Below are 25,658 nucleotides of genomic sequence, written 5' to 3'. Positions count from 1 at the left end.
GAGCAAGAAGACAAGTACATTAGAGTGTCTAGTTTGAGAAACAGACGCCTCACAAGTCCTCAGCTGGCAGCTTCATTAAATAGTACCCGCAAAACACCAGTCTCAATGTCAACAGTGAAGAGGCGACTCCGGGATGCTGGCCTTTGCAAAGAAGGAGTTGCCAAGAAAAAGCCATATCTCAGACTGGCCAAGAAAAAGAAAAGATTAAGATGGGCAAAAGAACACAGACACTGGACAGGGAAACTCTGCCTAGAAGGCCAGCATCCCGGAGTCGCCTTTTCACTGTTGAAGTTGAGACTGGTGTTTTGTGAGTACTATTTAATCAATTAGCCTTTTAAAAATATAAACTTGGATTAGCTAACACAACATGCCATTGGAACACAGGAGTGAAATTTGCTGATAATGGGACTTTGTACGCCTATATAGATATTCCATGAAATATCAGCCATTTCCAGCTACAATAGTCATTTACAACACTTAACAATGTCTACACGGGCCTCCCGGTGGCACAGTGGTCTAGGGCACTGCATCGCAGTGCTAACTGCGCCACCAGAGTCTCTGGGTTCGCGCCCAGGCTCTGTCGCAGCCGGCCGCGACCGGGAGGTCCGTGGGGTGACGCACAATTGGCATAGCGTCGTCCGGGGTAGGGAGGGTTTGGCCGGTAGGGATATCCTTGTCTCATCGTGCTCCAGCGACCCCTGTGGCGGGCCGGGCGCAGTGTGCGCCAACCAAGGGGGCCAGGTACACGGTGTTTCCTCCGACACATTGGTGCGGCTGGCTTCCGGGTTGTAGGCGCGCTGTGTTAAGAAGCAGTACGGCTGGTTGGGTTGTGCTTCGGAGGACGCATGGCTTTCGACCTTCGTCTCTCCCATGCCCGTACGGGAGTTGTAGCGATGAGACAAGGTAGTAATCACTAGCGATTGGATACCACGAAAATTGGGGTGAAAATGGGATAAAAATTATTTTAAATAAAAAAATAAAAAAAAATAAAAAAATGTCTATACTGTATTTCTGATTCATTTGATGTTATTTTAATGGACAAAAAATTTGCTTTGATTTCAAAAACAAGGACATTTCTAAGTGACCCCAAACATTTGAATGGTAGTGTAGGTCACTTACACACGCACAACTATAAAGAAGTGAACGTGAAGCAAGATGGATTGTGTGTGAGAGACAGAGAGAAAGAGAACATTTGTATCGAAGGCAGCAACAGCCTCTAAAATGTTATATGTGAAAACCATTCTGTGCTGTGCATTCACATGGAATAGATATTACTGATATATATATATATATATATACACATATATATATATGTGTAAAATGAAAAACAGCAGATCAAGGTTGGTCCAATGGGGCCATGAAACAACCACTAACCTGCAGTATAAACAACCACTAACCTGCAGTATGAAACAACCACTAACGTGCAGTTTGAAACAACCACTAACCTGAAGTATGAAACAACCACTAACCTGAAGAATGAAAATACCACTAACCTGCAGTATAAACAACCACTAACCTGAAGTATGAAACAACCACTAACCTGCAGTATGAAACAACCTCTAACCTACAGTATGAAACAACCACTAACCTGAAGTATGAAACAACCACTAACCTGCAGTATGAAACAACCACTAACCTGAAGTATGAAACAACCACTAACCTGAAGTATGAAACAACCTCTAACCTACAGTATGAAACAACCACTAACCTGCAGTATGAAACAACCTCTAACCTCCAGTATGAAACAACCACTAACCTACAGTATGAAACAACCACTAACCTGAAGTATGAAACAACCACTAACCTCCAGTATGAAACAACCTCTAACCTGAAGTATGAAACAACCACCAACATTCAGTATGAAACAACCACTAACCTGCAGTATGAAACAACCACTAACCTGCAGTATGAAACAACCTCTAACCTGCAGTATGAAACAACCACTAACCTGCAGTATAAACAACCACTAACCTGCAGTATGAAACAACCACTAACGTGCAGTTTGAAACAACCACTAACCTGAAGTATGAAACAACCACTAACCTGAAGAATGAAAATACCACTAACCTGTGGACCAACCTTGATCTGCTGTTTTTCATTTTACACATATATATATATGTGTATATATATATATATATATCAGTAATATCTATTCCATGTGAATGCACAGCACAGAATGGTTTTCACATATAACATTTTAGAGGCTGTTGCTGCCTTCGATACAAATGTTCTCTTTCTCTCTGTCTCTCACACACAATCCATCTTGCTTCCAGTATAAACAACCACTAACCTGAAGTATGAAACAACCACTAACCTGCAGTATGAAACAACCTCTAACCTACAGTATGAAACAACCACTAACCTGAAGTATGAAACAACCACTAACCTGCAGTATGAAACAACCACTAACCTGAAGTATGAAACAACCACTAACCTGAAGTATGAAACAACCTCTAACCTACAGTATGAAACAACCACTAACCTGCAGTATGAAACAACCTCTAACCTCCAGTATGAAACAACCACTAACCTACAGTATGAAACAACCACTAACCTGAAGTATGAAACAACCACTAACCTCCAGTATGAAACAACCTCTAACCTGAAGTATGAAACAACCACCAACATTCAGTATGAAACAACCACTAACCTGCAGTATGAAACAACCACTAACCTGCAGTATGAAACAACCTCTAACCTGCAGTATGAAACAACCACTAACCTGCAGTATGAAACAACCTCTAACCTGCAGTATGAAACAACCTCAAACCTACAGTATGAAACAACCACTAACCTGCAGTATGAAAATACCACTAACCTGCAGTATAAACAACCACTAACCTGAAGTATGAAACAACCACTAACCTCCAGTATGAAACAACCTCTAACCTGCAGTATGAAACAACCTCTAACCTACAGTCTGAAACAACCACTAACCTGCAGTATGAAAATACCACTAACCTGCAGTATAAACAACCACTAACCTGAAGTATGAAACAACCACTAACCTCCAGTATGAAACAACCTCTAACCTGCAGTATGAAACAACCTCTAACCTACAGTATGAAACAACCACAAACCTGAAGTATGAAACAACCACTAACCTGCAGTATGAAACAACCACTAACCTGAAGTATGAAACAATCACTAACCTGAAGTATGAAACAACCTCTAACCTACAGTATGAATCAACCTCTAACCTGCAGTATGAAACAACCACTAACCTGCAGTATGACACAACCACTAACCTGCAGTATGAAACAACCACTAACCTGAAGTATGAAACAACCACTAACCTGCAGTATGAATCAACCTCTAACCTGCAGTATGAAACAACCTCTAACCTGCAGTATGAAATAACCACTAACCTGAAGTATGAAACAACCACTAACCTGCAGTATGAAACAACCTCTAACCTGCAGTATGAAACAACCACTAACCTGCAGTATGAAACAACCACTAACCTGAAGTATGAAACAACCTCTAACCTGGAGTATGAAACAACCACTAACCTGAAGTATGAAACAACCTCTAACCTGCAGTATGAAACAACCACTAACCTGCAGTATGAAACAACCACTAACCTGAAGTATGAAACAACCTCTAACCTGCAGTATGAAATAACCACTAACCTGAAGTATGAAAAACCTCTAACCTGCAGTATGAAACAACCTCTAACCTGCAGTATGAAACAACCACTAACCTGCAGTATGAAACAACCACTAACCTGCAGTATGAAACAACCACTAACCTGAAGTATGAAACAACCTCTAACCTGCTGTATGAAACAACCACTAACCTGAAGTATGAAACAACCTCTAACCTGCAGTATGAAACAACCTCTAACCTGCAGTATGAAACAACCTCTAACCTGCAGTATGAAACAACCACTAACCTGAAGTATGAAACAACCTCTAACCTGCAGTGTGAAACAACCACTAACCTGCAGTATGAAACAACCACTAACCTGCAGTATGAATCAACCTCTAACCTCCAGTATGAAACAACAACTAACCTGCAGTATGAAACAACCACTAACCTGCAGTATGAAACAACCACTAACCTGAAGTATGAAACAACCACTAACCTGCAGTATGAATCAACCTCTAACCTGCAGTATGAAACAACCTCTAACCTGCATTATGAAACAACCACTAACCTGAAGTATGAAGCAACCACTAACCTGCAGTATGAAACAACCACTAACCTGCAGTATGAAACAACCACTAACCTGAAGTATGGAACTACCACTGACCTGAAGTATGAAACAACCACTAACCTGCAGTATGAAACAACCACTAACCTGCACTATGAAACAACCACTAACCTGCAGTATGAATCAACAACTAACATGCAGTATAAAACAACGACTAACCTGCAGTATGAAACAACCACTAACCTCCAGTATGAAACAACCTCTAACCTGAAGTAAGAAACAACCACTAACCTGCAGTATGAAACAACCTCTAACCTGCAGTATGGAACAACCACTAACCTGAAGTATGAAACAACCACTAACCTGCAGTATGAAACAACCACTAACCTGCAGTATGAAACAACCACTAACCTGCAGTATGAAACAACCACTAACCTGCAGTATGAAACAACCACTAACCTGCAGTATGAAACAGCCACCAACATTCAGTATGAAACAACCACTAACCTGCAGTATTAATCAACAACTAACATGCAGTTTAAAAAACAACTAACCTGCAGTATGAAACAACCACTAACCTCCAGTATGAAACAACCTCTAACCTGAAGTAAGAAACAACCACTAACCTGCAGTATGAAACAACCTCTAACCTGCAGTATGGAACAACCACTAACCTGAAGTATGAAACAACCACTAACCTGCAGTATGAAACAACCACTAACCTGCAGTATGAAACAACCTCTAACCTGCAGTATGAAACAACCTCTAACCTGCAGTATGAAACAACCACTAACCTGCAGTATGAAACAACCACTAACCTGCAGTATGAAACAACCAGTAACCCGCAGAATGAAACAACCACTAACCTGCAGTATGAAACAACCACTAACCTGTAGTATGAAACAACCACTAACCTGCAGTGTGAAACAACCACTAACCTGCAGTATGAAACAACCACCAACATTCAGCATGAACAACCACTAACCTGCAGTATGAAACAACCACTAACCTGCAGTATGAAACAACCTCTGACCTGCAGTATGAAACAACCACTAACCTGCAGTATGAAACAACCTCTAACCTACAGTATGAAACAACCTCTAACCTGCAGTATGAAACAACCTCTAACCTGCAGTATGAAACAACCACTAACCTGCCATATGAAACAACCACTAACATGCAGTATGAAACAACCACTAACCTGCAGTATGGAACAACCACTAACCTGCAGTATGAAACAACCACTAACATGCAGTATGAAACAACCACTAACCTGCAGTATGGAACAACCACTAACCTGCAGTATGAAACAACCACTAACCTGCAGTATGAAACAACCACTAACCTGAAGTATGAAACAACCACTAACCTGAAGTATGAAACAACCACTAACCTCCAGTATGAAACAACCTCTAACCTGAAGTATGAAACAACCACTAACATGCAGTATGAAACAACCACTAACCTGCAGTATGAAACAACCACTAACCTGCAGTATGAAACAACCTCTAACCTGAAGTATGAAACAACCACTAACATGCAGTATGAAACAACCTCTAACCTACAGTATGAAACAACCACTAACCTGAAGTATGAAACAACCACTAACCTCCAGTATGAAACAACCACTAACCTGCAGTATGAAACAACCACTAACATGCAGTATGAAACAACCACTAACCTCCAGTATGAAACAACCACTAACCTGCAGTATGAAACAACCTCTAACCTGCAGTATGAAACAACCACTAACGTGCAGTATGAAACATCCTCTAACCTGCAGTATGAAACAACCACTAACCTGCAGTGTGAAACAACCACTAACCTGCAGTATGAAACAACCACTAACCTGAAGTATGAAACAACCACTAACCTGAAGTATGAAACAACCACTAACCTGCAGTATGAAACAACCACTAACCTGCAGTATGAAACAACCACTAACCTGCAGTATGAAACAACCTTTAACCTACAGTATGAAACAACCACTAACCTGCAGTATGAAACAACCACTAACCTGCAGTAGGGGAAGAGGTTAATATAGCTGTATATTTTCTTAAGGAGATTCCAGGGAACAGAGGCTTGGTTTCTTTGCTATTCTGTTGTGTGATGCAGTTTGGCCAATATCTACATTATATAAATATTTGTATTTAACCTTTATTCATGGTTTATTGGAAATTAATTAGTTGATTGATTTGTTTACAAATAACAATTAATAGGTTTGTTCGTGATTGTTCATGTTTTATACTATCAAGAATTGAGCTGAAACATTCATGTTTGATAACTTGTGAAATCGGGAACAATCCCAACACTGGAAGTAGCCTAATAGGGCACAAAGCCTAGTCAATTAATTTGCATCATATTTGTGAAATACCTCAACATAGTCAGGTGTCAATCAATACATGCCACTTTCAGTCCTCCTCAGCCTGTTACTATCTCCCACCAAAGGCTCCGCCTGCTCTCTGCAAGGATATTGCCTTTCTCGCAAGTGAAAGTATTTAAATGTTGAGGGCAGGAGCCGCTGTATTCTGAAGTAAACCGGACCACAAGAAACACACGTGTGGGAAGTTGACATTGGAGCCGCGCTATACCGACCATCTAACAGCGTTTCTTTGAGAGGCAAACATCACCAGTGGCTACAAATACATAGAACTATACACTTTGCTACCATTTTTAATTCATATCTATGCAAGATTCCATTTTTTTAAATTATTGAATGGACATGCATCTCCTCACTGTCGCGCGTAAAATATGCATAGAAATAGGCTAATCTCCATGCGCGTAATAATTCCATCCCACCAGTGCATACGGATGTATTACAATTCCACGAAAGCAACCGGGATATACATTATCTCTACTAAGCAACATCAAAGAAGACCTTGAATTCTTCAGAGGAGGGATGATTGACACGAGAGGGAATTGACCGACTTGTGGAATAACGGTGGTCGCTTGATCAGTGCGATCTCTGGACTTGTAATTCTGGATGACCACATGAACGTCTTTAAATAGTCCCGGGACGTTTTATTGTGAATGAGTGAATGTGAATCCTACCTGGAACATTGGACCGAACCTTCAGTTGTTTCTGGATCTCCATCGTCGGGCTATCAATTTATAAGCTGTAACAGAAGGGAGATAAAATCCAAGCTGAAATTCCCGATGGGAAGGACTGTTATTTCCCAGAGAACTTATGTGGAATTGGAATAGTGGAATTCATGAAGAAATATTTGACTTATTTCAATATGAGGCTTAGAACATCGAGATTAGGCTACCTGTGAGTTATTATACTACTGAACGGTTCATATTTAAGGAATTGGCTATATAGGCCTCTACAGTTACTTGACATATTTGGAAATGTATATGAAACATAAATATTATTATTTGTTCTTTTTTATGTTTCAGGTTACTTCAGTTCTTAGCGCTGTGTTTTTACACACAGGTACGAACTTGCATGCATTTTTATGAAGTTTGCAGAGCAATGGGCATATAATAACATTTCATAGTCCCTTAAAAATATTTCAGTCCATCAATGCAACTAATTATGCCCATTTACAAGCGTTTTTATTCTTATTGATATTAATCCAATTCGTTTGCATATCTGCAGTAAATGTGTAATAACAATGAAAACATTTTATTACGAGCCCTAAGCAGTTGGCAACAAGTCAAACATCTTGAAAAGACGTAAACGCGAGCCTAAAAGGTAATTGTTAAAACATATGGGGATGGCGTATGGCTGAATTGAAAAATAATCGTTAAGGGATATAGCTAAGGGAGATGAGGGTGAAAGATCATCCGTGGTAAAACAACCTATCATAGGCATGTCATCTCGAGTGAGGACAGCGGACTCGCTGCGTGCATCTCCCCAAACACTCACCGTACAAGGGCACTTTTTCTCTTCTGAAAGCCATGTGCCCGCAATTCCCTTTGAAATGCCTATAGCCTAACTCCATATGAAAAGCATATGATTGGTGTTCATTGAAATATATAAATATGTTTTAGTTGGAACATAACTTGATCTGCTTCTCATTCATTTAGACTGAACATCAATTAGCGTTAATTATCAGTTCAGCTATTCTCTCATTTATGCTTTTATTTTTATACTTAAATGTTTTTATTCATGCATTTTTATTGTATGTGTTTTTCTTGTTTGATAGAACACAGTGCAGTCCCACTCCCCACCTCCTAATTTCAAGCACCATGTGAACGAGCAGTGCCGGTTGTCTGACCGGATGAGCCGCCGGTTGATTCGGACCTACCAGCTCTACAGCCGAACCAGCGGCAAACATGTCCAGGTTCTGGGCAATAAGAAAGTGAATGCCATGGGCGACGACGGAGCTGTGCACGGTAAGAAACGAATAAATCACGCCTAGCACGAAATGGGTGCCTTCAAGTAGGCCTAGGCATCTTCGTAATAATTGTAGGATATAACAGGCCTAGGCCTATTCCATATTTTGAAATGACTTAAATCTACTTATGGACACGTCAATTTACAAGTCATGTAGGCCTATTGGAGAAGAAAATTAGGTATATTATGAAAATGTTACCATTTAAAAAGCAAACAGTTCTATTTAGCATGAAGACGTTTAGGTTTGAGTAGGCGGCGGGAATGAAAAAATGCATTCGAAATGGATTCTATAGTATTGTTCTGGACTGGGATTCTCGGGAGAAACCCACTCATAATATCTGGTAAACACATCAGAACTTGTCTTACTTTCTACCTTCTTAACATTTACTGAGTAGCTTACCCTCTCAGAAGCGGTTGAAAGAAAGAAATATGATTTGCAATTTTCATAACATTGAGATGTCCTATTTTTTACCCAAAGTTATTTGAGGCGAATGTGTTTTTGTTTAATTCTGTCCCCCATTGGTCTTTGATGGACACATGTCAATGAATATTCAAATAGCGAAATATTTAAATGTTATAAATATACAGTAGCGCTCTCAAGTCCATCCTTCGAACAAAACATAAATTCGTTCATATCTGCTTAAACATACCAAAAAAAAGAACGACATTTTTACATGCGATTTAGTGGTTTAAAATATCAGTGACTGATTGACATTTGCCACGAGAATTACAAAAATGTGATCAATGTCATTGATAAAACAGAATTGTTTTAACTCACTTATCCAGAGTGGTGCTGAATGGCCCTTAGAAACAATGCATTGTTTTTGGAAGGGTTTGGGTCAACTGCATTTCTGCCAAGTGGAATAATTAGCACAGCATTTCTCAGGGCAACTTCATCGCACTCTTTCATCCACATGAAGTTAACACGTTGTATTTCTCACCAGTGGCGGTCTAGACCTATTCATAGGCCTCCTGAGCACTATTTGAAAAAAAAGTGCTATCTAGACCCTTAAAACGTTATTCGGCTGTCCCCATAGGAGAACCCTTTGAAGAACCATTTTTGGTTGCAGATTGAATCCTTTCGGGTTCCATGTAGAACCCTTTCTACAGAGGTTTCTAGATGGAACCCAACATGGTTCTACCTGGGAACAAAAGGGGTTATCCTATGGGGACAGATAAAGAACCCTTTTAGAAAAAAAATTCTTAGAGTATAGCCTATGGACAAAGTGTACAATATAGACCCCTGTTCTGATTAAATCTATGCGAGGTTGGGAATTGTTTCTCCCCACAAGGAAATAATTGTCTGAAATATAAAGGGAGCAAATTCCTGTCACCAACGTTTTTTTTGTTGGTCTGTCTAGCCATCTTTCCACCACAACCATCCATTTCTCCCTATGCCTGCTGCCTGCTTGCTGCCTGTCTAGCCATCTTTCCAAAACAACCATCTATTTCTCCCTATGCCTGCTGCCTGCTTTTTGGAGTGTCATTTAATGAGGAATTTTCATTGCTTTACAACTCAATGTATGACTCGGTTTATAAAGAGCGGTGAAGTCAGCATCTTCATTTTATCCCCTCTCTTCTCTCTCTGTTCTTCATCTCCCTCTCCCTCAAACACACACACACACCTCGCCTTGGCTCGAGCGTGCATGTCCAAAGTGGGTGTCACTCTTGTAGCAGGCCCAAATCTGACCACTGCTCGGTGCTTTTGTGGCTGTGTCGCTGACCGCTATGTTCTCTCACTCCCTCGTTCCTCCTTCCTCCCCATCATCTAAGTGGAGCGTAGCTCGGCATTTTATAGCCGTTTAATGACAATGGCTCAGTGCGAAGTCAAAGCCACTTGCTGCTATTCTGAAAGACTTTAGTGTTTTTTGCCAATGTTTCGATTTTAATTTATGTTTGAATGTTTTGCCATATACAATACTTTTCTCCCCGCTGCATGCAAGGTTGATGCCATGATAACGAGTCATACAACACTGCTAAAGTCATTATAATATAATACATAACTTAAGGTTATTAGATCGAGGTTAAATGTAGTCCTCTGAACCAGTCATTACAATATCTTAACACCCTTTCTGATGTCATCACGTCAATACTACTGGGCCGGCATAGTCTCACAGCCTTCAAGTTCAATTCAGTCTCAAATGATACCGCTATTGGATTATTTTTCACACGGGTTTTAGCTCAAAGTTACAAAAGCATGCATATCGTGTTCACAAAATAGAATAACCTCATAAGCTTGAGAATCATTGTGCATTGTATTTGAGCTGAAGAAAGTTAAGAATATTATGTGTTTTATGTTTTTCTAGCCAAACTTGTGGTGGAGACGGACACGTTTGGCAGTCGTATTCGGATCAAAGGGGCAAAGACTGGCTACTACATCTGCATGAACAAGACGGGGAAATTGATTGGCAAGGTAAATATTAGATTTATGTATTAATCCTTTATTTAGGGAAGTCACATTGAAATGTACATCTCTTTTCATGTGAGCCCTGGAGGTCGGTTGAGTTCAATAAGTTCTGTCATCATTTTGACTGTGACCATGAGTACGTTTCAGAGAAAAGTTATGTCTGTCCTGTGTAAGGCTCTTCACTTGAGTTATGACCAGAAAAGCCCTTGTAGGGAGTTGGACATGATTTAGGAAGAAACTTGAAGGATTGATAGGACATTTACTTGTCAAAACAATATTTTAACATCCTCAGAGACTGACTCCTTATTAACTCATTCTGTCATTCCGTCTCTCACCCTCACACCCACCCACCCCTCTCTCTCTCTCTAACAGCGGAAGGGTCGCGGCAAAGACTGCATCTTCACAGAGATCGTTCTGGAGAACAACTACACTGCTCTCCAGAATGCTAAATATGAGGGCTGGTACATGGCCTTCACACGTAAAGGAAGACCCCGCAAGGCCTCCAGGACCAAGCAACACCAGAGGGAGGCCCACTTCATGAAACGCCAGCCCAAGGGCCACCTCCTGGGTGACACCCAGCCCTTTGATGTCCTCCCCCTCCCTGTGGTCCCCTTCCACCCTCGGAGGACTAAACATACCCATCACCACAGCTCAGGGGCCCACTGAGGAAAGAACAGACGAAGAAGAAGAGGAAGAATAGGGAGGGATAGGGAGGGAGGGGAATACACCAAACAAAATACCACTACCACATTTCTGCTCCTTGCAAGGACTCCTTTTGTTATGTTTTGTACTGGATTGTGTCTAAAACAATGAGTAGGCCAACTAATCTGCTACGTCAGACCGAGGTTCATTCGTAGGAAAGAGTTTTTATAACCAGAGGACGATTTTAGTGCTCAAGCACTCGATGAGATTTGAATGAATGAATGAAAGGACATCTTGGGCTTAGTGATAACCCTACTCAGCTATAAAGAGAGGATGTTATGAGAGAGAAATAATGAATACACATTACATGGCAGCTATCTTTGGATAATCATGTGGTTGCATCAACTAATTAACAGTAAATACATGTAAAACACATTATTTTGCATTTAGGAGGCCATTTTCGTTAGTCTGTTTTCTACATATATGAATATATTTTTAATTGGAAGATTTGTAAAATACTTTTAAATGATGGAAATATTTATTGTAGAGTGTATATTAAAATCACAAAATAATTTTGAGTCAATGCGCCGTTTCTAACCATTTGTCTAGCTGGGTCACTTTGGGGTCCCAAAGGTTCTAACGTTGCCTAAAAAACTGGAGACCCAGATAACTGAGGGGCAATATCTGTGTCAGGCTACTGCAATTCAATGTGCTCAGCGAGTGAGACTTGGGCCTGAATAGCTGGGGCTATGCATTAAAAGCAGATGAGGTCAGCCCACAATTTTGTTTTCGAGACAAAGGTTACCACCATGTAGTTGCATATCTCACGATCACACACCGTAACCCTGTGATCAAATGGGCCCTTTGTGGCCCTCATATAAAAGGACATGTTATACAATAGTGGGTTCGAATAATAACACGAGGAGGGGTCAGTTATCAAAAAGAAGCTAGTCTCACAGGAGGGAGGGATGGAGGGAGAGAAAGCGAAAGAGCACCGGGGCTCAGTGTGGCAAAATGTGGCACCGGCTGAAAGAGGGAATGGCTGGGAAGAGGCATTCGGGAATGAAAGGACGAGGCAGAAAGAAACCCTTCTCTCTCTCCCAGGAGCAACTGAGCATGACCGGCAGAGGCCAAATGACAGTGGGAAGAAGACCCGGTCGGCCTGGCAGCACAACAGAATCAGATGACGGGGAAGAAGACCCGGTCGGCCTGGCTGCACAACAGAATCAGATGACGGGGAAGAAGACCCGGTCGGCCTGGCTGCACAACAGAATCAGAGCAGACCCTCTCTATTCCCTTCTCTCTCGTTCTCACTGTTTGAAGTCTGGATGTCCTATTGGTTGTTTGCTAAAGGTCGGATTCCAAATATAAAGAATGGTTTTTCAATATATAGCTAAGCGCAAAGCGTCGCCAGCTTTGAGGACAACTAAAAGCTGTGATCAAAAAGGTTCAATAAATCTGACAGGATAAAAACCCTGAATTTTTAGTGTTATTATTGTTACTCCTATTGAGAGATGAATGGCTATCCTCATGGCTCAATGGCTACTAGAACACATCAGGCACTTTAATTGAGGCATTATCCTGCTCTGACAAATGAGAAAAGACAGCAGTGTACGCAAATCACCCTCCAAATGGTCGTTTAATTCCGTGTCCAATATTTTATTTGGACAACACAAAGTCAAAGCAATCCAACAGCCACTCTTGATTTGAGAAATTAGTTGAGCCTTTTTTTCTCAGATCTTATGCTTTGGTTGGATCTGGTTCCCAAATCCCATGACATATCTCCTCCCCTTTAGGAAGTATGCAAAGCACAATAGTGAGTGACCTGTGGTTTTGTCGCCGTCTTTAGCCCTTGTACTGCTCACTTGGTTAGGCACATAGAGTCATAGAAATGCAAGGAATCACTACTAGGTTAGAGGAATCTATATTTAAATGGAATTGTTCCTTTTTTGCAGCATTGTTTTCTTTTCATGCAGCATCTATGTTTCGTTTTGAACTGCTCTAGGTAAGCTGCTATACAATAACACATTGTGGTAAAAAGTCAGTCAAATTTCACTTCACTTTTCATTTCATTCAATCAAACTTTGATGGTCAAACCTCAGTCATATTAACTTAGTCAGATATAATGTCTTGTTACTCATCTCCCTAGAGTTTGATGGTCAAAGTTAGCAAGCATTCAGTCAGATAACGTTTCTCACTGTGGCTCAGTGTGGTACTCGATTTACAAAAGAGACTACAACCTTTTTCCACTTTGCAGTAATTCAGTACTACTGTCATGCAAGAACCTATATTTACAAAGAAGTATACGACTTCTTCACTTCCCAGTAATATAGTGCTTCTGTCATCCAAGCTCCATACCTATCCTTGGCTATCCCCAGTCTTGGGGTTTGCGAGAGGATTTGTTGGAGGACTCTGGGCCGGTAAAGTCACCCCCTGGAGGACAGGTCCAGGCTCAGGGGACCAGTAAGGCCTGCTAGTGCTGGCTAGCTCGGCCATAATGGCTTTCAGGGTGGCCTACTCTGGGCTGCACAATCATGAGCATAAGGGTATTCAGTTAACACAAATGGGACGTGCTTGTAAGGGCGACCCCGTCGAGAACAGTGTGTGTGTGTTTGTGTGTGTGGAAAGAATAGGGAAAAGGCATTGTGTGTTAAAGTGTTTTACAAGGGAAGGAGACCAAGAATTGTGGGAGGGGGATGAACTCTCTGCGTTTGGACTATTTTAACAACTAATAGTTTGCATAGTTAAGGGAAGGGAGAGATGTAGAGACAGTTGTTAACAATGTTATGGAATTGTATTCATCTTCAACGGACAACATCACGTATTAAACCCAATAATTGTTCGTATCTCGACAACAACAATTCAGAACTTTTTACAGAACAGCAGTGACATTTCTCAAATATCTTTTTGATAGAACACTTGTAAGTGTTCTTTCAAAAACGAACAAGTTTAAACAAGTAACTATGTTTGTAATTCACTGTCTCAATTCAACATCCCCCCCCCGCCTCGACCGCAATAAACACAATGGAAAGTATGGAAAAGGCACTGCGCAAAATTTTTCCAATAGTGGAATCCCCTTGAGAACCAGAAATCAGAGTAGAAAACATACAGGATACTGCATCACCAGTGCAAATCAAAAACGACTTGTTTGAGTGACATCCCCTCAGATCCACACTGGGACTTCATTGAGTTTTGCAGTCGACGTCCCCTTCATTGGTTCCCTTCAGTTTCTTCACCTCCCGGAGTAGCTCGTGCTCAAGCGTTAATATCTCCTTGGGCTTCTTGTACTTGAAAGGAAAGACAGAATAGGTAATTACCTCTACAGAAACCCCTTTCCCTTCCATGTACATCCTGTAGTGTAATGTTTGGCCTGAAGTGGGTTAACACAGAGGCTCCTTATTCCCTATATAGTGCACTACTTTCAACCAGAGTCGGGCTCAAAAGTAGTGCCCTATATAGGGAATAGGGTGCCAATTTGAACAAACACAAGGAATAAGAAATCGAATAGCACAGAGAAACCGATTATGATAGGTATACACATAAAGTAACGGTCAATCTCTTCATCAGATACTTAGAACAAACATTAGGATAGCCTACTAACTAATTCAATGATTCGATCCCTTGAGTTTATAGGTGTGTTCTGATACAAGTGAGACGAATACAACTATATAGTTTCAATCTAGTCTCCAGTATCAACTTACAGTTTAGCCTCAAGTTTGCCTATCAGTTTCTGTATATTGGATATAAGACTTGCAGTGTAAAATCACCCAAGGTGGGATTTGAGAAGTACTGTAGTTGGTTTGTTAGTTGTTGTTGTTGTCAGGAGTACTTACACTGACGATTAACGTGTTATTGGCGTGGGTGAAGTTGAGCGCAGAACTATCCAATGGCAGCTGGCTTCGGTCCAGATCAGGAACATTAAACTTCTTGTAGTACCTGCAAAGGATAACGCACCATAGTGAGAAAAGGGTTTCTTGAAGGCAAGAGATCAATATTTATGTCAACAGTGCCACCTATAGGAGAGCCAGCCTCACGTACATATGCGGAACTGTAACAAGCACTGACAAAGAAAATAAAGGAAAATATAGGAGGCCTTCTCCATTGTGAAGAAGTTACAACTGTAGAAATTATGTAGACTTTGAATGTGGTATCACTTTTCAGGGACCTGTAGTTAACGATATCTGAAGTGATATAGGCCTAGCAGTTTATCAGTAGATTTCCAAGGAGGGGAAACATATCAACTGTATGCTTAACTTTTAAAGCATTTTGGCATGAGAGTGGAATAGAGGCTATTCGGATGTTACTTTTTGTTATTTGTTCGTATGATGCAGCATCGTTGATCAGGCTCCACTGAAATATTGTAGACCTCTTTGGGGTAGGGAAGGTTCCGGACTCTCCACAGGAAACTGGTCTTTGTGTCTTTGCGCATAAATACAGGCTGAGGAAATACAACAGAGCATTGTACTGTTAAATGCATACTGATTATTGATGATTAATTTAATAGTGAAATTATGAAAATTAAGTTAATTCCACGATCGTAAAAGTATCAGTTGACACATTTGGATGAGTACTGTTGGTGATAGTGAACTAGAATCAATTAGCAATTTAGATCATGGCCTGAAATATAACAGATGTAAATATTGTATAATACAACTCACGTTTGAACAGTTTTCCTTGATAACATCTGATTCCAAACAGGCTACAGTAGATGGGACTGGCTCTCCGACTTCTATCTCCCATGGTCCCTGTCCCTTCAAGGTGCTTTTTGAACGCCACTTTCGTACTGCAAAGTAAGAATACATGTAAGTAACAACAGCTGAGAGTGGAAATAATATAATGCACAGGAAGCAATGTCGCTAATGCAGGATACTTTTTTAGAAGATGTCTAATCTGAAACAAACTTACCAAGGAGCTCATCTGTTGTCAAGTCATATTCTTCTGCCATTTCTTTCCCATCTGTAAAGAGATAGTGTACCTTCCTTTTCCCTGGAAAGAGGTTTGGAAAGCACCAATAGAAATAAATTTAAATGTGAATTAGCTAGCTTTCATCTTTGCTAAACAGATTTGCTAGGCTAAGTGAAAGTAAGTGTTAGTTAGCAGCTAATGCTAGCGAGCTTATAATTGACACTGAAGTCTTACTAGATGAATGCAAGGGTAAATGTTGTGATACAAAACACAATAATGATGATAACTTGTCTATATCTCTCTGTTTCACTCACCATCGTGTATTAAAGCGGTTTTCGTGGATGCTTTTAGAAGATCTGACCAGCTCTGCACAGCCATATTGCAAAAAACGGACATTTCCTGAAACATCACGTGTAGCCACGGCAACGGAGGTCATCGTGAAACGTACAATACATTTTTCATTTTTTTAAACTCCATAATCTGTCAAAAACATGTTTACATTTACTCAATAAATAATACATAATGTTTTACAATATTTTCTCGAAAAATATTTAACTTTGTCGTGCAAAAACTAAAAATAGGTCTATATCGAACCGGAAGTTAAATTATTTTTAAACCATCTGCATTGTAACGTTGGTTTGTGTCTTGGTCGTCCAAAGGGGTAAAACATGTATTTTCAAGAGTTTATCGACCAATGATAGTAAATTAGTTTAATAAGTATATAACGTAACATATTTCAGTGGAGTGAGTGAATCCCAGCTGTTCAAAACAGTTAAATGCCGCTGTTGTTGTCCGTTTGCTAGCTAACTTAGCTAGTCAGCTAAAGTTAGCTAGCTAGCCAGCCAGCCGGTGTCAGTTGTCACATTCTGTTTTATATTTTTCAGGGCTCCCCTTTCCCTGGCGAAATGTCTGCCTACGGAATTATGAAAGCTTTCCCCAAAGTGAAGAGAGCAGGGGCACGTGAGGAAAAGGATGCTCCCCCACCAAAGAGGAATGAAACTGTACCTGTTACAGGTGTGGGCCGTGTTTGAGAGCATCACATTCGTAATGCATTTTGGGCACATTGTGACTGATTGACAGATCTACAAATAATAATGATTTTATGACGCTAGATTTGTAGATCAGTCAGCAGTCGATGTTGAACAAGCCCTGTGTGTGTGTAAAACTACTTTTTCACAATCCCATTTCAGGGAGTGCTTTCCAGGGCGTCACCATACACATATTACCAGCCAGCATCGGGAACGCCAGATGTCAGATCTTCCAGAGACAGATTGTCCAGAATGGAGGCCAAACTGAGAGTTCCCTCTGTCCCACAGTCACTCATGTAGTAGTGGATGACAGTATGGACTGTGGCAGGGCTCTCAGGCTGCTCAAAGTGGACAGGCTGCCCTCTGGAGTTTATCTGTTGAAGTGCACCTGGCTCAGCACCTGCATCAGTGAGCAGAGACTGCTGGATACAACAGACTACAGCCTACTCAGCCCAGACAAATACATGGAAACTACAAAGGACGGTGTCAAAGAAGACATGCTCAACAGTATCCCACTTCCAGCCACACAGGACATGAAGCAGCCGATCTCTGATGAAATAAAACCAGATGAGTCAACAGAGACTGTAGGTTGACGACCACATAACCATTAACCATAACCCTGTCACTGCATGATAGCTTCTTCTGGCCCTAATCATACACTTCTTTACTTCATGTATCCATAGGTCCAAGACACTAAAGATGAATATGGCGTCTCCCAGAGCGATCTGGAGGCTCTGATCAGTGGCCTGCACCCCAAGGACGAGACCCCCAGTACCACCACTGCCCCCTCAGACCCCCAACAGAAGCCTCTCTCAGGGAAGTGGGTGTGTGCCCAGTCCTCCCAGTCCAAGGTTGACAACCACAACAAGCACATCACAGATAAACTGGAGGTGCTGGCCAAGGCCTACACGCACCAGGGGGACAGATGGAGAGCGCTGGGCTACTCCAAAGCCGTCAACGCCCTCAAGAGCTACCACAAGCCTATCACGTCCTATGAGGTAGGTTATTTAGTCCCATATCTGCATAGTTGGTGATTATGGTCGGCCATTTTGTATTTGTGTCATCATAATTAATTCCTGTCTCTCTATTCACACTATTGTGTGAATAGAGAACATTGTGAAATGGGGTTGGTTGGTTTACGCAACTGCATCCCTGTTATTGACAAGATGGGTGCATGAATCGTGTATTGATGGATGCATACATTGATTGCTGCTGGTTCAATTTCAAGTGATCTGAAAGGAGTCTTTAAAGGCCCAGTGCAGCAAAAATTCTGTTTTACTGTGTTTTGTATCATATTGTACAACAGCCGATGAAGCCATTGAGGAAATGCTTCCTTTTAAATCAATGATAGCTGCGTGTTGCGTCAAGTTCAAGAATCGTGTTCATTCTATCTTGTGAATGGCCTCAGCTATACACCGATGGTTATTTACATAGATTTCTGAAGTCACGAAGCTGCTACTACTAGCTAGCTAGCTACATTGACTATCTAGCAACTTGTAAAATTAGAGGCTAATTTAGTACAACCACTAGTACCTGCGAAAAACTGGGCCAAAGCTATTGTACTTACGCATAATCAATTAATATGTATATTACAGTAGGAAAAATAGAATACAGACACTCCCCCTCTGCTCCTCTCCACTCTCATAACAACATGCTCTGTGTAGCAAGTAAAACGTCACATTGACGAGATGCTGATGGAAAAGCAACATGACGTGTATAGTGGAGTTAGTGTGACAATGTGATCAATGTTATTTCCTGATAGTTGCTTCATTTGTTGAAAACACAATCTACACAGGACCTACTAATGGTTTGGTTTGACAAGGTTTTATTAATAAGGTTGTGCTGCTGAGTACCGGCGGGGGGAGGCCTGGAGGAGGGTAGTGCCCCCCTGTTTGAACTTAGAGATATTTGCATTTTTTAACACCTGTAACTGCCATTTCTTGCAATATAAATACATAAATGATAGCAATTAAAGTAACAAATAAAATACGCTGGCACAGCTCCTCTCTTCACCCAGGTTTTTCCCCAAAGAATGGGAGTTTTAGCTTGGTAAATTAGTTAGTAGACCAGTAACAGAGTTCCAAACCTCTCTGCCAATAACAGCTAGTTTTCTGTTTTCCCTCCCCACTGTGACAGTCCTTGCTAAATTCTTGCTTCAGAAAATGTGTTTTTTGATTAAAATCCATTTTTGTTTATTTTTGACCATTTGAATGGAAAACTATTACAGTAAGGTACATCATTTTTATCCAGAAAGATTTGATATTAGTATAAAAATGGCTGCAGTGGGCCTTTTAACTCCTTGTAATTAACTAAACCATGCCTGTCAAATTTCAGGAGGCCTGTAAGATCCAGGGCATTGGCAAGAAGATGGCTGACAAGGTCATGGAGATCATGGAGAGTGGGCACCTCCGTAAGATAGATCACTTGGGAGAGGCAGTGCCAGTACTGGAGATGTTCACCAATATCTGGGGGGCAGGGGCCAAGACTGCCCAGCTTTGGTACACACAGGTTAGATGGATTGGTTGTCACACAGTCAGTCTCTCTGTCTGTGTGTGTCTCTCTTTCTCGCTCTCTGATTTTGCATGCAACACTGCTATGACTGTGTAAGATTTGTTATTTTTGTATTGTGGAGTGTGCAGTTATTTTAGTGTTTGATAGTGTGATACAAATCGATTTGACATGAGATAAAAAAAATATATATATTTTCCATCTTAGGGGTTCCGCACTTTGGAGGACATCCGCACCAAGGCCAATCTGAACCACAACCAAATAATTGGACTCAAACACTACGACGACTTTCTGGACCGGATGCCCAGAGAAGAGGCAGCCACCATTGAAAAAACGGTAACACATCTCCCTCTTATTGTCTCAAGCACCCACATTAAAGGTCAATCAATGTTAAAATGTAACATTCTAACAGTATATTAGTTATAGACTAAACAGACCTCTTCTTCCCACTTCATCTAGTGGGGTTAAGAGAGTTTCTTTAGGAAAGTGTCTCCAGTCCAGTACTCTAACCCCCTTGCGAACAAGAGATCTTGTAAAGTGAAATGCTACGGAACCTCAAAGCCAAGTTCAGATGTTTTAAGTTTGCCTTGGCCCCTAAGCAGACTGTCAGTCCAGTTCTCCTAGCCTGGTCTGTGTGTGATGGAGAAAGCAGACATCCCACTCTCTGTCAGAGTCCTGCCGGCCGTATCCCAAAGGGGGGGAACTCACTCTTAGAAACTTGGCGCATCATATGTCAGCAGATACCAGGGCTGTGTTCCATTCCAGAAAGGTGTTTCCTCCCCCCTGCCTCCGTTCACTCCCTTTCATGGATCTGAGACAACTGGGTGGGTGTAAAGCAAGAACTCATCTACTGTAGATTCCGCCCATACAGATAGAGGACTCATCATGGATATAACCCGTTTTAGCATGGACATTGCCATTGAGGGCTTTCACCACTTTAAAGTAGTCAACTGCGTGGGGAGTCCTATGAGTTGGGAGCAATCAGCCAATGAAGAAGAAGAAAATGGACTACTTTAAAATGGAGATTGTAGCATGTATAATGGCACAGATACAAAGATGGGTCCTCTATCTAGCTCTGTGATTCCGCCTTATTGCTTTCACCTGTCCAGTCTTATCAGATCTGTGAAGGGGAGGGAACATAATCCTGGAATGAAATGTGGCCCTGGTCACTGGGAGCACCGGGTACAAAGCCAGTTGTTTTCATATAGTATTACTTGGATTTCCCTGTTGCTTTCGTGGCTGCCAGATATAAAGTGCAGATTAGAAAGATGACTATAGCATGTGTCCTTTTGACTTGTGGCTTGTCAAGATAATATGTAGTGTCGTCAAAATGTATCTGGCTTGCTTGAATACGGCTAATGCTTACCTGTTGACCGGCAAGGCTTTATGAAAATACACCATTTTCTTTTCTAATTTCAAGTAGGTAATATAAATACAATTTGAGGACTTGTCTTGAAGATTCAACACGTGTACAACATGTTATTTTGAGTCCAAATATGAACGAGAAACAAACCAAACTTTCTGTTATAATGAAGGCCCCTGAGAGAACATTACTGGGGAAAACTTTGAAACATAGTCTAGAACCCATAACCATAAATGCATTGTATGCAAAGTGGTCCTCCCCACCACTGGTTTGGGATCCAAGCTGAATTGCTCTTTTACACAGTTGTTTTTTAACTGAGACAATAGTGAAACACAATAGTGTATCAGAAAAACAATAGGGAAACAGCGATTCAATTTGGATTCCCAGGCTACCCCCACCATAGATTTGACTGTATTTCAAACAAACAAAATGTTCCTGTTGTATAGGTGAGAGAGCCCCCACCATATATTGTATCCCAAACGGTAACATTTTTCACTGTATGTGGAACGAGCTAATTCAGTGTGGTCTAGAGTTGGGCGATTTTATGTGATTAAATTGAATATTGTGATATTTGACATTGATTATATATCATGATGTGCAAGACTATACTCTAATTGAGCTTTACAAATCAAAACTGTGCCGTTTTATCAGTTAGGTTGTATCATGTTGAAAATGAAGTCTGAATGAATGAAGCCTTATTTGTATTTTTTTTTGCCATACAATTAATATTTAATGAGAATGCGACTACAATATCGTAAATAAGCACAAAAATGGCCCAGTCTGGAATGATTCAGTCATTAACCCTTTACACTTGGCCTATATGGATGGGGCTAAATTGAAATGTTTCTTACAAAATAAATATGAAAAGCATATGCATAACCATGGTAGCAATTGAAAGGGAACAGTTTGAAGATAATGTGAAAATAATTAGACCAAAGGTGAGCACACAACAGTTCACCTGACACAAGACTGAATCCAAACATTACACTGTTGATTTTATGTGCATTTTATGTTTACTGTACTTTTCACCGCATTTGTTGATAAGGAAATCTGAAAATACTCTGGATACATTCAGTAACATGATAACAGTATTCCTGAAAAATGTGGGGTAGGTGCAACATAAGACAAAAAAGTTACAAGGGTTTGAGTGAGAGGACTAACTGGTGTCTCCAAGTTGCCACACACCTATCCAAAGTGTGCACAGTTCCTAAGCAATTTCAATGCACTTTTATGATTCAAAGAAGTCTTCAACTATAAGGTACTTTTTGACCTCTCCTAGCTGTGCCATTGAGGAACTAGAGCAAGCACACTTGTAGTTGTTTAGTTTAAAACACAACCTTGCATTCCCACCATCACATCCCACCATCACACAATTACTGTTGCTGTTTACACAATCCCAAAACAGTCTATTATAAATCACAATCTGGGTCATGTGGGCATGATTTGAAAGCTTGTTCTATAGGCAACATGACTAGCTAAGTTATAAGTTAGGCTTTCACCAGGTCATTCAGAGAAACGGATTGTAATTTTGGTACATAGAAACGAGTCAGTGCATTCAGGTGGCAAATTATCTTCAGAATAAACAAACAGGCTCATTCTGTTCAGAACAACTCAGGGTATGACGCCATGTCACATTGTAACTGTACATCAAACATAGTGATCATAAACGCTGACACTGTATATGACATGACTTTTATGATATGGAGATGTGAAGTGCACATTTGGACTCACGGGTGTTTGGTTTGCTTGTGTGACATCAAAAGTGGTATTTATAATAATCTTCAATGTCTCATCTTTCAAAGTACATAGAGTCCTCTTAACTTAAAGCATTTCCCTCAAAAAATTGCAAATGTTGCCCAAGTACTGGGAGAGATGGTGGCAACTTCTTAACGCGCGCGGTTCTCAAGTTCAGAATGGCTGTCAGTCCAAACCCATACAGCGCTGTGAAGCGCATAGCCTGAGCTCTGACATCATGTATAGTTACTGTACAGCTATTACGTCCCAATTTAGCCGCTTATTAGTGCCTAAATCTGCCATTTTCAACACATATACGGGTACAGGTACGAGTGTAAAGGGCTACCAACTCAAAACAATTATTGGATATCGCAAACTGTTACTTTGTTCCTCTCCTGTTGTACAGTATCTATATGTGCAGGAGGCAGCCCTGTTATTCCATGACAAACTTTACCATATCCCTGTCCTTTTCTACTGTGTAGGTGAAGGAGGCAGCTCAGTTTCTGGACCCGGGCCTATTGGCCATGGCCTGTGGTTCGTACCGCCGGGGGAAGGACACGTGTGGAGATGTTGACGTCCTCATCTCTCACCCAGACGGGAAGTCCCACCGGGGTGTCTTTAGCAAAGTGTTACAGAGCCTTCACCAGAGCGGTAGGAGGGCACGTCCAAATACAGGACATTTGATTTATTAACTGTCGGTGAATTCCCAACCAATTATAGCTACATTAAGTTTTTTTTCTCTCTTGTATTGACAATTCATCTTCTTTCAACATGATATTATTCATCATTAATTTTTTTATTTCAAGTATTTAATAGTGGGATAAGCTGAGAGCTGGATCATAATTCATTAGGCGTGATCGTTTGTGTTTTCTGTTTCAAAACATTTTGCTACGGTGTGCCCTAATGAATGCGACCCGGTTCTTGTTCTTAAATATTTTTTTTATTCAGGCTTCCTGACGGACGACCTAGTCAGCCATGAGGAGAGTGGCGAGCAGAAGAAGTATATGGGTGTGTGTCGTCTGCCAGGACCTGGCCGGCTCCACCGCCGCCTCGACATCATCGTGGTGCCCTACGGCGAGTTCGCCTGCTCCCTCATGTACTTCACCGGCTCGGCACATTTTAACCGCTCTATGAGGGCATTGGCCAAGACAAAACGCATGAGCCTATCAGAGCACTCATTGAACAGTGACGTGTTGAGACAAGGAAGTTTGAAGGTGTATGGGGGGACACCACTACCCACACTCACTGAGAAGGATGTCTTCACCCATCTGGGAATACCTTTCAGGGAACCTCAGGAAAGAGACTGGTGACTGGTGATGATGTTTTTAACACTGGTGGTATGAGGCGATGCATAAGTTATATATTTCTATATTTTTACAGACAAATTATGATGGTGATAGTGGTGAGGTGAAGATCATGCTTATGTATGCAGATTTCAGACAGTGTCATATCAACATGTCAACTGTGATTTTAGACTTGAATTGTATGATAATCTCATTTTACAGAAGGAAAAACACTTAAGATACATGGTGACTGCTTGGTATGTTTTTATGAAGATAATGGTGATTACAGAAATATTAAACACTACTTTTAACAATCACTTAAGGAATCCTTGTTTTTACAACTTTGTGTTTATTATTGGTTTATTACTATAAAGAATTGAATATTAAACCTCTGTTCTTTTTCATTAATGCCTGTCCTCGCTCTCAAATATGATTGGCTGAGGTAAGAGCCAGCGGGCTCTTTTTGCTTCACCATAGGTCAGCCTGCAAAGTGAGTGGTGGTGAGAAACGCAACTCAACACCCATCACGTTGCGCACATGGAACTAAAGATGTGACCGAGTACGCCACACCCAGCCCAGCCCATGGCCATTGACATTAACGGGCAAAAGCGGTGAGGGAGGAGCGCCCTTCACAAATCCAACAGTAATCTGTGCTGCTCGATCATGTAGTCAAGGCAGCATGGTGCATGGTCCAGAAACATACATCTCTTTTCCAATAAATACTGTATGTTTGAATTTTTCAAACTATTTTTCTTTGGGAAGACAGATAAAGCATTTTTAGCAAAAGCAATCACTTTTGCATGTGAAAACACAGAATCCTACTCATTGTTCCATGTGCTTAATTACATCACTTTTGTTCTGAGCTGACTTCACCATGTGCTTTGAACGGGGCACCTGGCTGACGCCCGGGAGACAGCCCAGTTTCAAAACAAATGCAATCTACTTTACTGTTCATTTGAGAAGGCTGCTGCTCCCTCCCGCTTTCGCCTCATGTGTAAAAAGACCATAAATGTCTGGTTTTGTTTTTTTGGAAAGCTGTGTGCGCTATTATATGATGCAATATTAGTAATTGTTGTATTTACAATTTATCTAAGTCCCATCAACTGATTTGAGCCAGAGTATGGCTGTGGATTGACTGCATTATTTAAATGGAATTTTGGCATATTGGCAGTTAATTTGCTAAATTTATGGAATCATTCCTCTAACACTGGCTAACACACATACAGTGCAGATAAATTATTCACATTCATTGTTTTACACACTATCTTATCACAGCACTGGCAAACCAAA

The 25,658-nt window shown here is 40.9% G+C and overlaps 3 protein-coding genes across 4 annotated transcripts; 2 read left to right on the top strand and 1 right to left on the bottom strand.

Moving 5' to 3' along the window:
- Window positions 1–6,706: 6,706 nt before the first annotated feature.
- Window positions 6,707–11,612, top strand: LOC129835913 (fibroblast growth factor 8b-like). The gene is made up of 5 exons (XM_055901620.1): window positions 6,707–7,427; window positions 7,556–7,592; window positions 8,308–8,497; window positions 10,805–10,911; window positions 11,278–11,612. The coding sequence occupies exons 1-5, from the start codon at window positions 7,369–7,371 to the stop codon at window positions 11,569–11,571; spliced, it is 687 nt and encodes a 228-aa protein (XP_055757595.1). The 5' UTR covers window positions 6,707–7,368; the 3' UTR covers window positions 11,572–11,612.
- A 2,707-nt stretch (window positions 11,613–14,319) lies between these two features.
- On the bottom strand, window positions 14,320–16,860 carry LOC129835902 (protein DPCD-like). Its single transcript, XM_055901612.1, has 6 exons — window positions 16,767–16,860; window positions 16,453–16,533; window positions 16,206–16,330; window positions 15,852–15,985; window positions 15,381–15,483; window positions 14,320–14,834 (listed from the first exon to the last, which is right to left on the bottom strand). Exons 1-6 carry the CDS (start codon window positions 16,858–16,860, stop codon window positions 14,730–14,732), a joined length of 642 nt encoding a protein of 213 aa, XP_055757587.1. The 3' UTR covers window positions 14,320–14,729.
- Window positions 16,861–17,057: 197 nt separating this feature from the next.
- Window positions 17,058–24,685, top strand: LOC129835888 (DNA polymerase lambda-like). Of its 2 annotated transcripts, XM_055901606.1 has the most exons (8): window positions 17,058–17,113; window positions 17,337–17,466; window positions 17,643–18,064; window positions 18,164–18,478; window positions 19,815–19,988; window positions 20,196–20,324; window positions 23,568–23,736; window positions 24,034–24,685. In XM_055901606.1, exons 2-8 carry the CDS (start codon window positions 17,358–17,360, stop codon window positions 24,393–24,395), a joined length of 1,680 nt encoding a protein of 559 aa, XP_055757581.1. In that variant the 5' UTR covers window positions 17,058–17,113; window positions 17,337–17,357; the 3' UTR covers window positions 24,396–24,685. The 2 variants fall into 2 exon arrangements, with proteins under 2 accessions (XP_055757581.1, XP_055757573.1); XM_055901598.1 differs by having other exon boundaries at window positions 17,064–17,466.
- Window positions 24,686–25,658: the final 973 nt, after the last annotated feature.

Source organism: Salvelinus fontinalis, chromosome 3 (assembly GCF_029448725.1).
Source record: "Salvelinus fontinalis isolate EN_2023a chromosome 3, ASM2944872v1, whole genome shotgun sequence".
Lineage (NCBI taxonomy): Eukaryota > Metazoa > Chordata > Actinopteri > Salmoniformes > Salmonidae > Salvelinus > Salvelinus fontinalis.
This window is presented reverse-complemented; position numbering and strand designations above follow the sequence as displayed.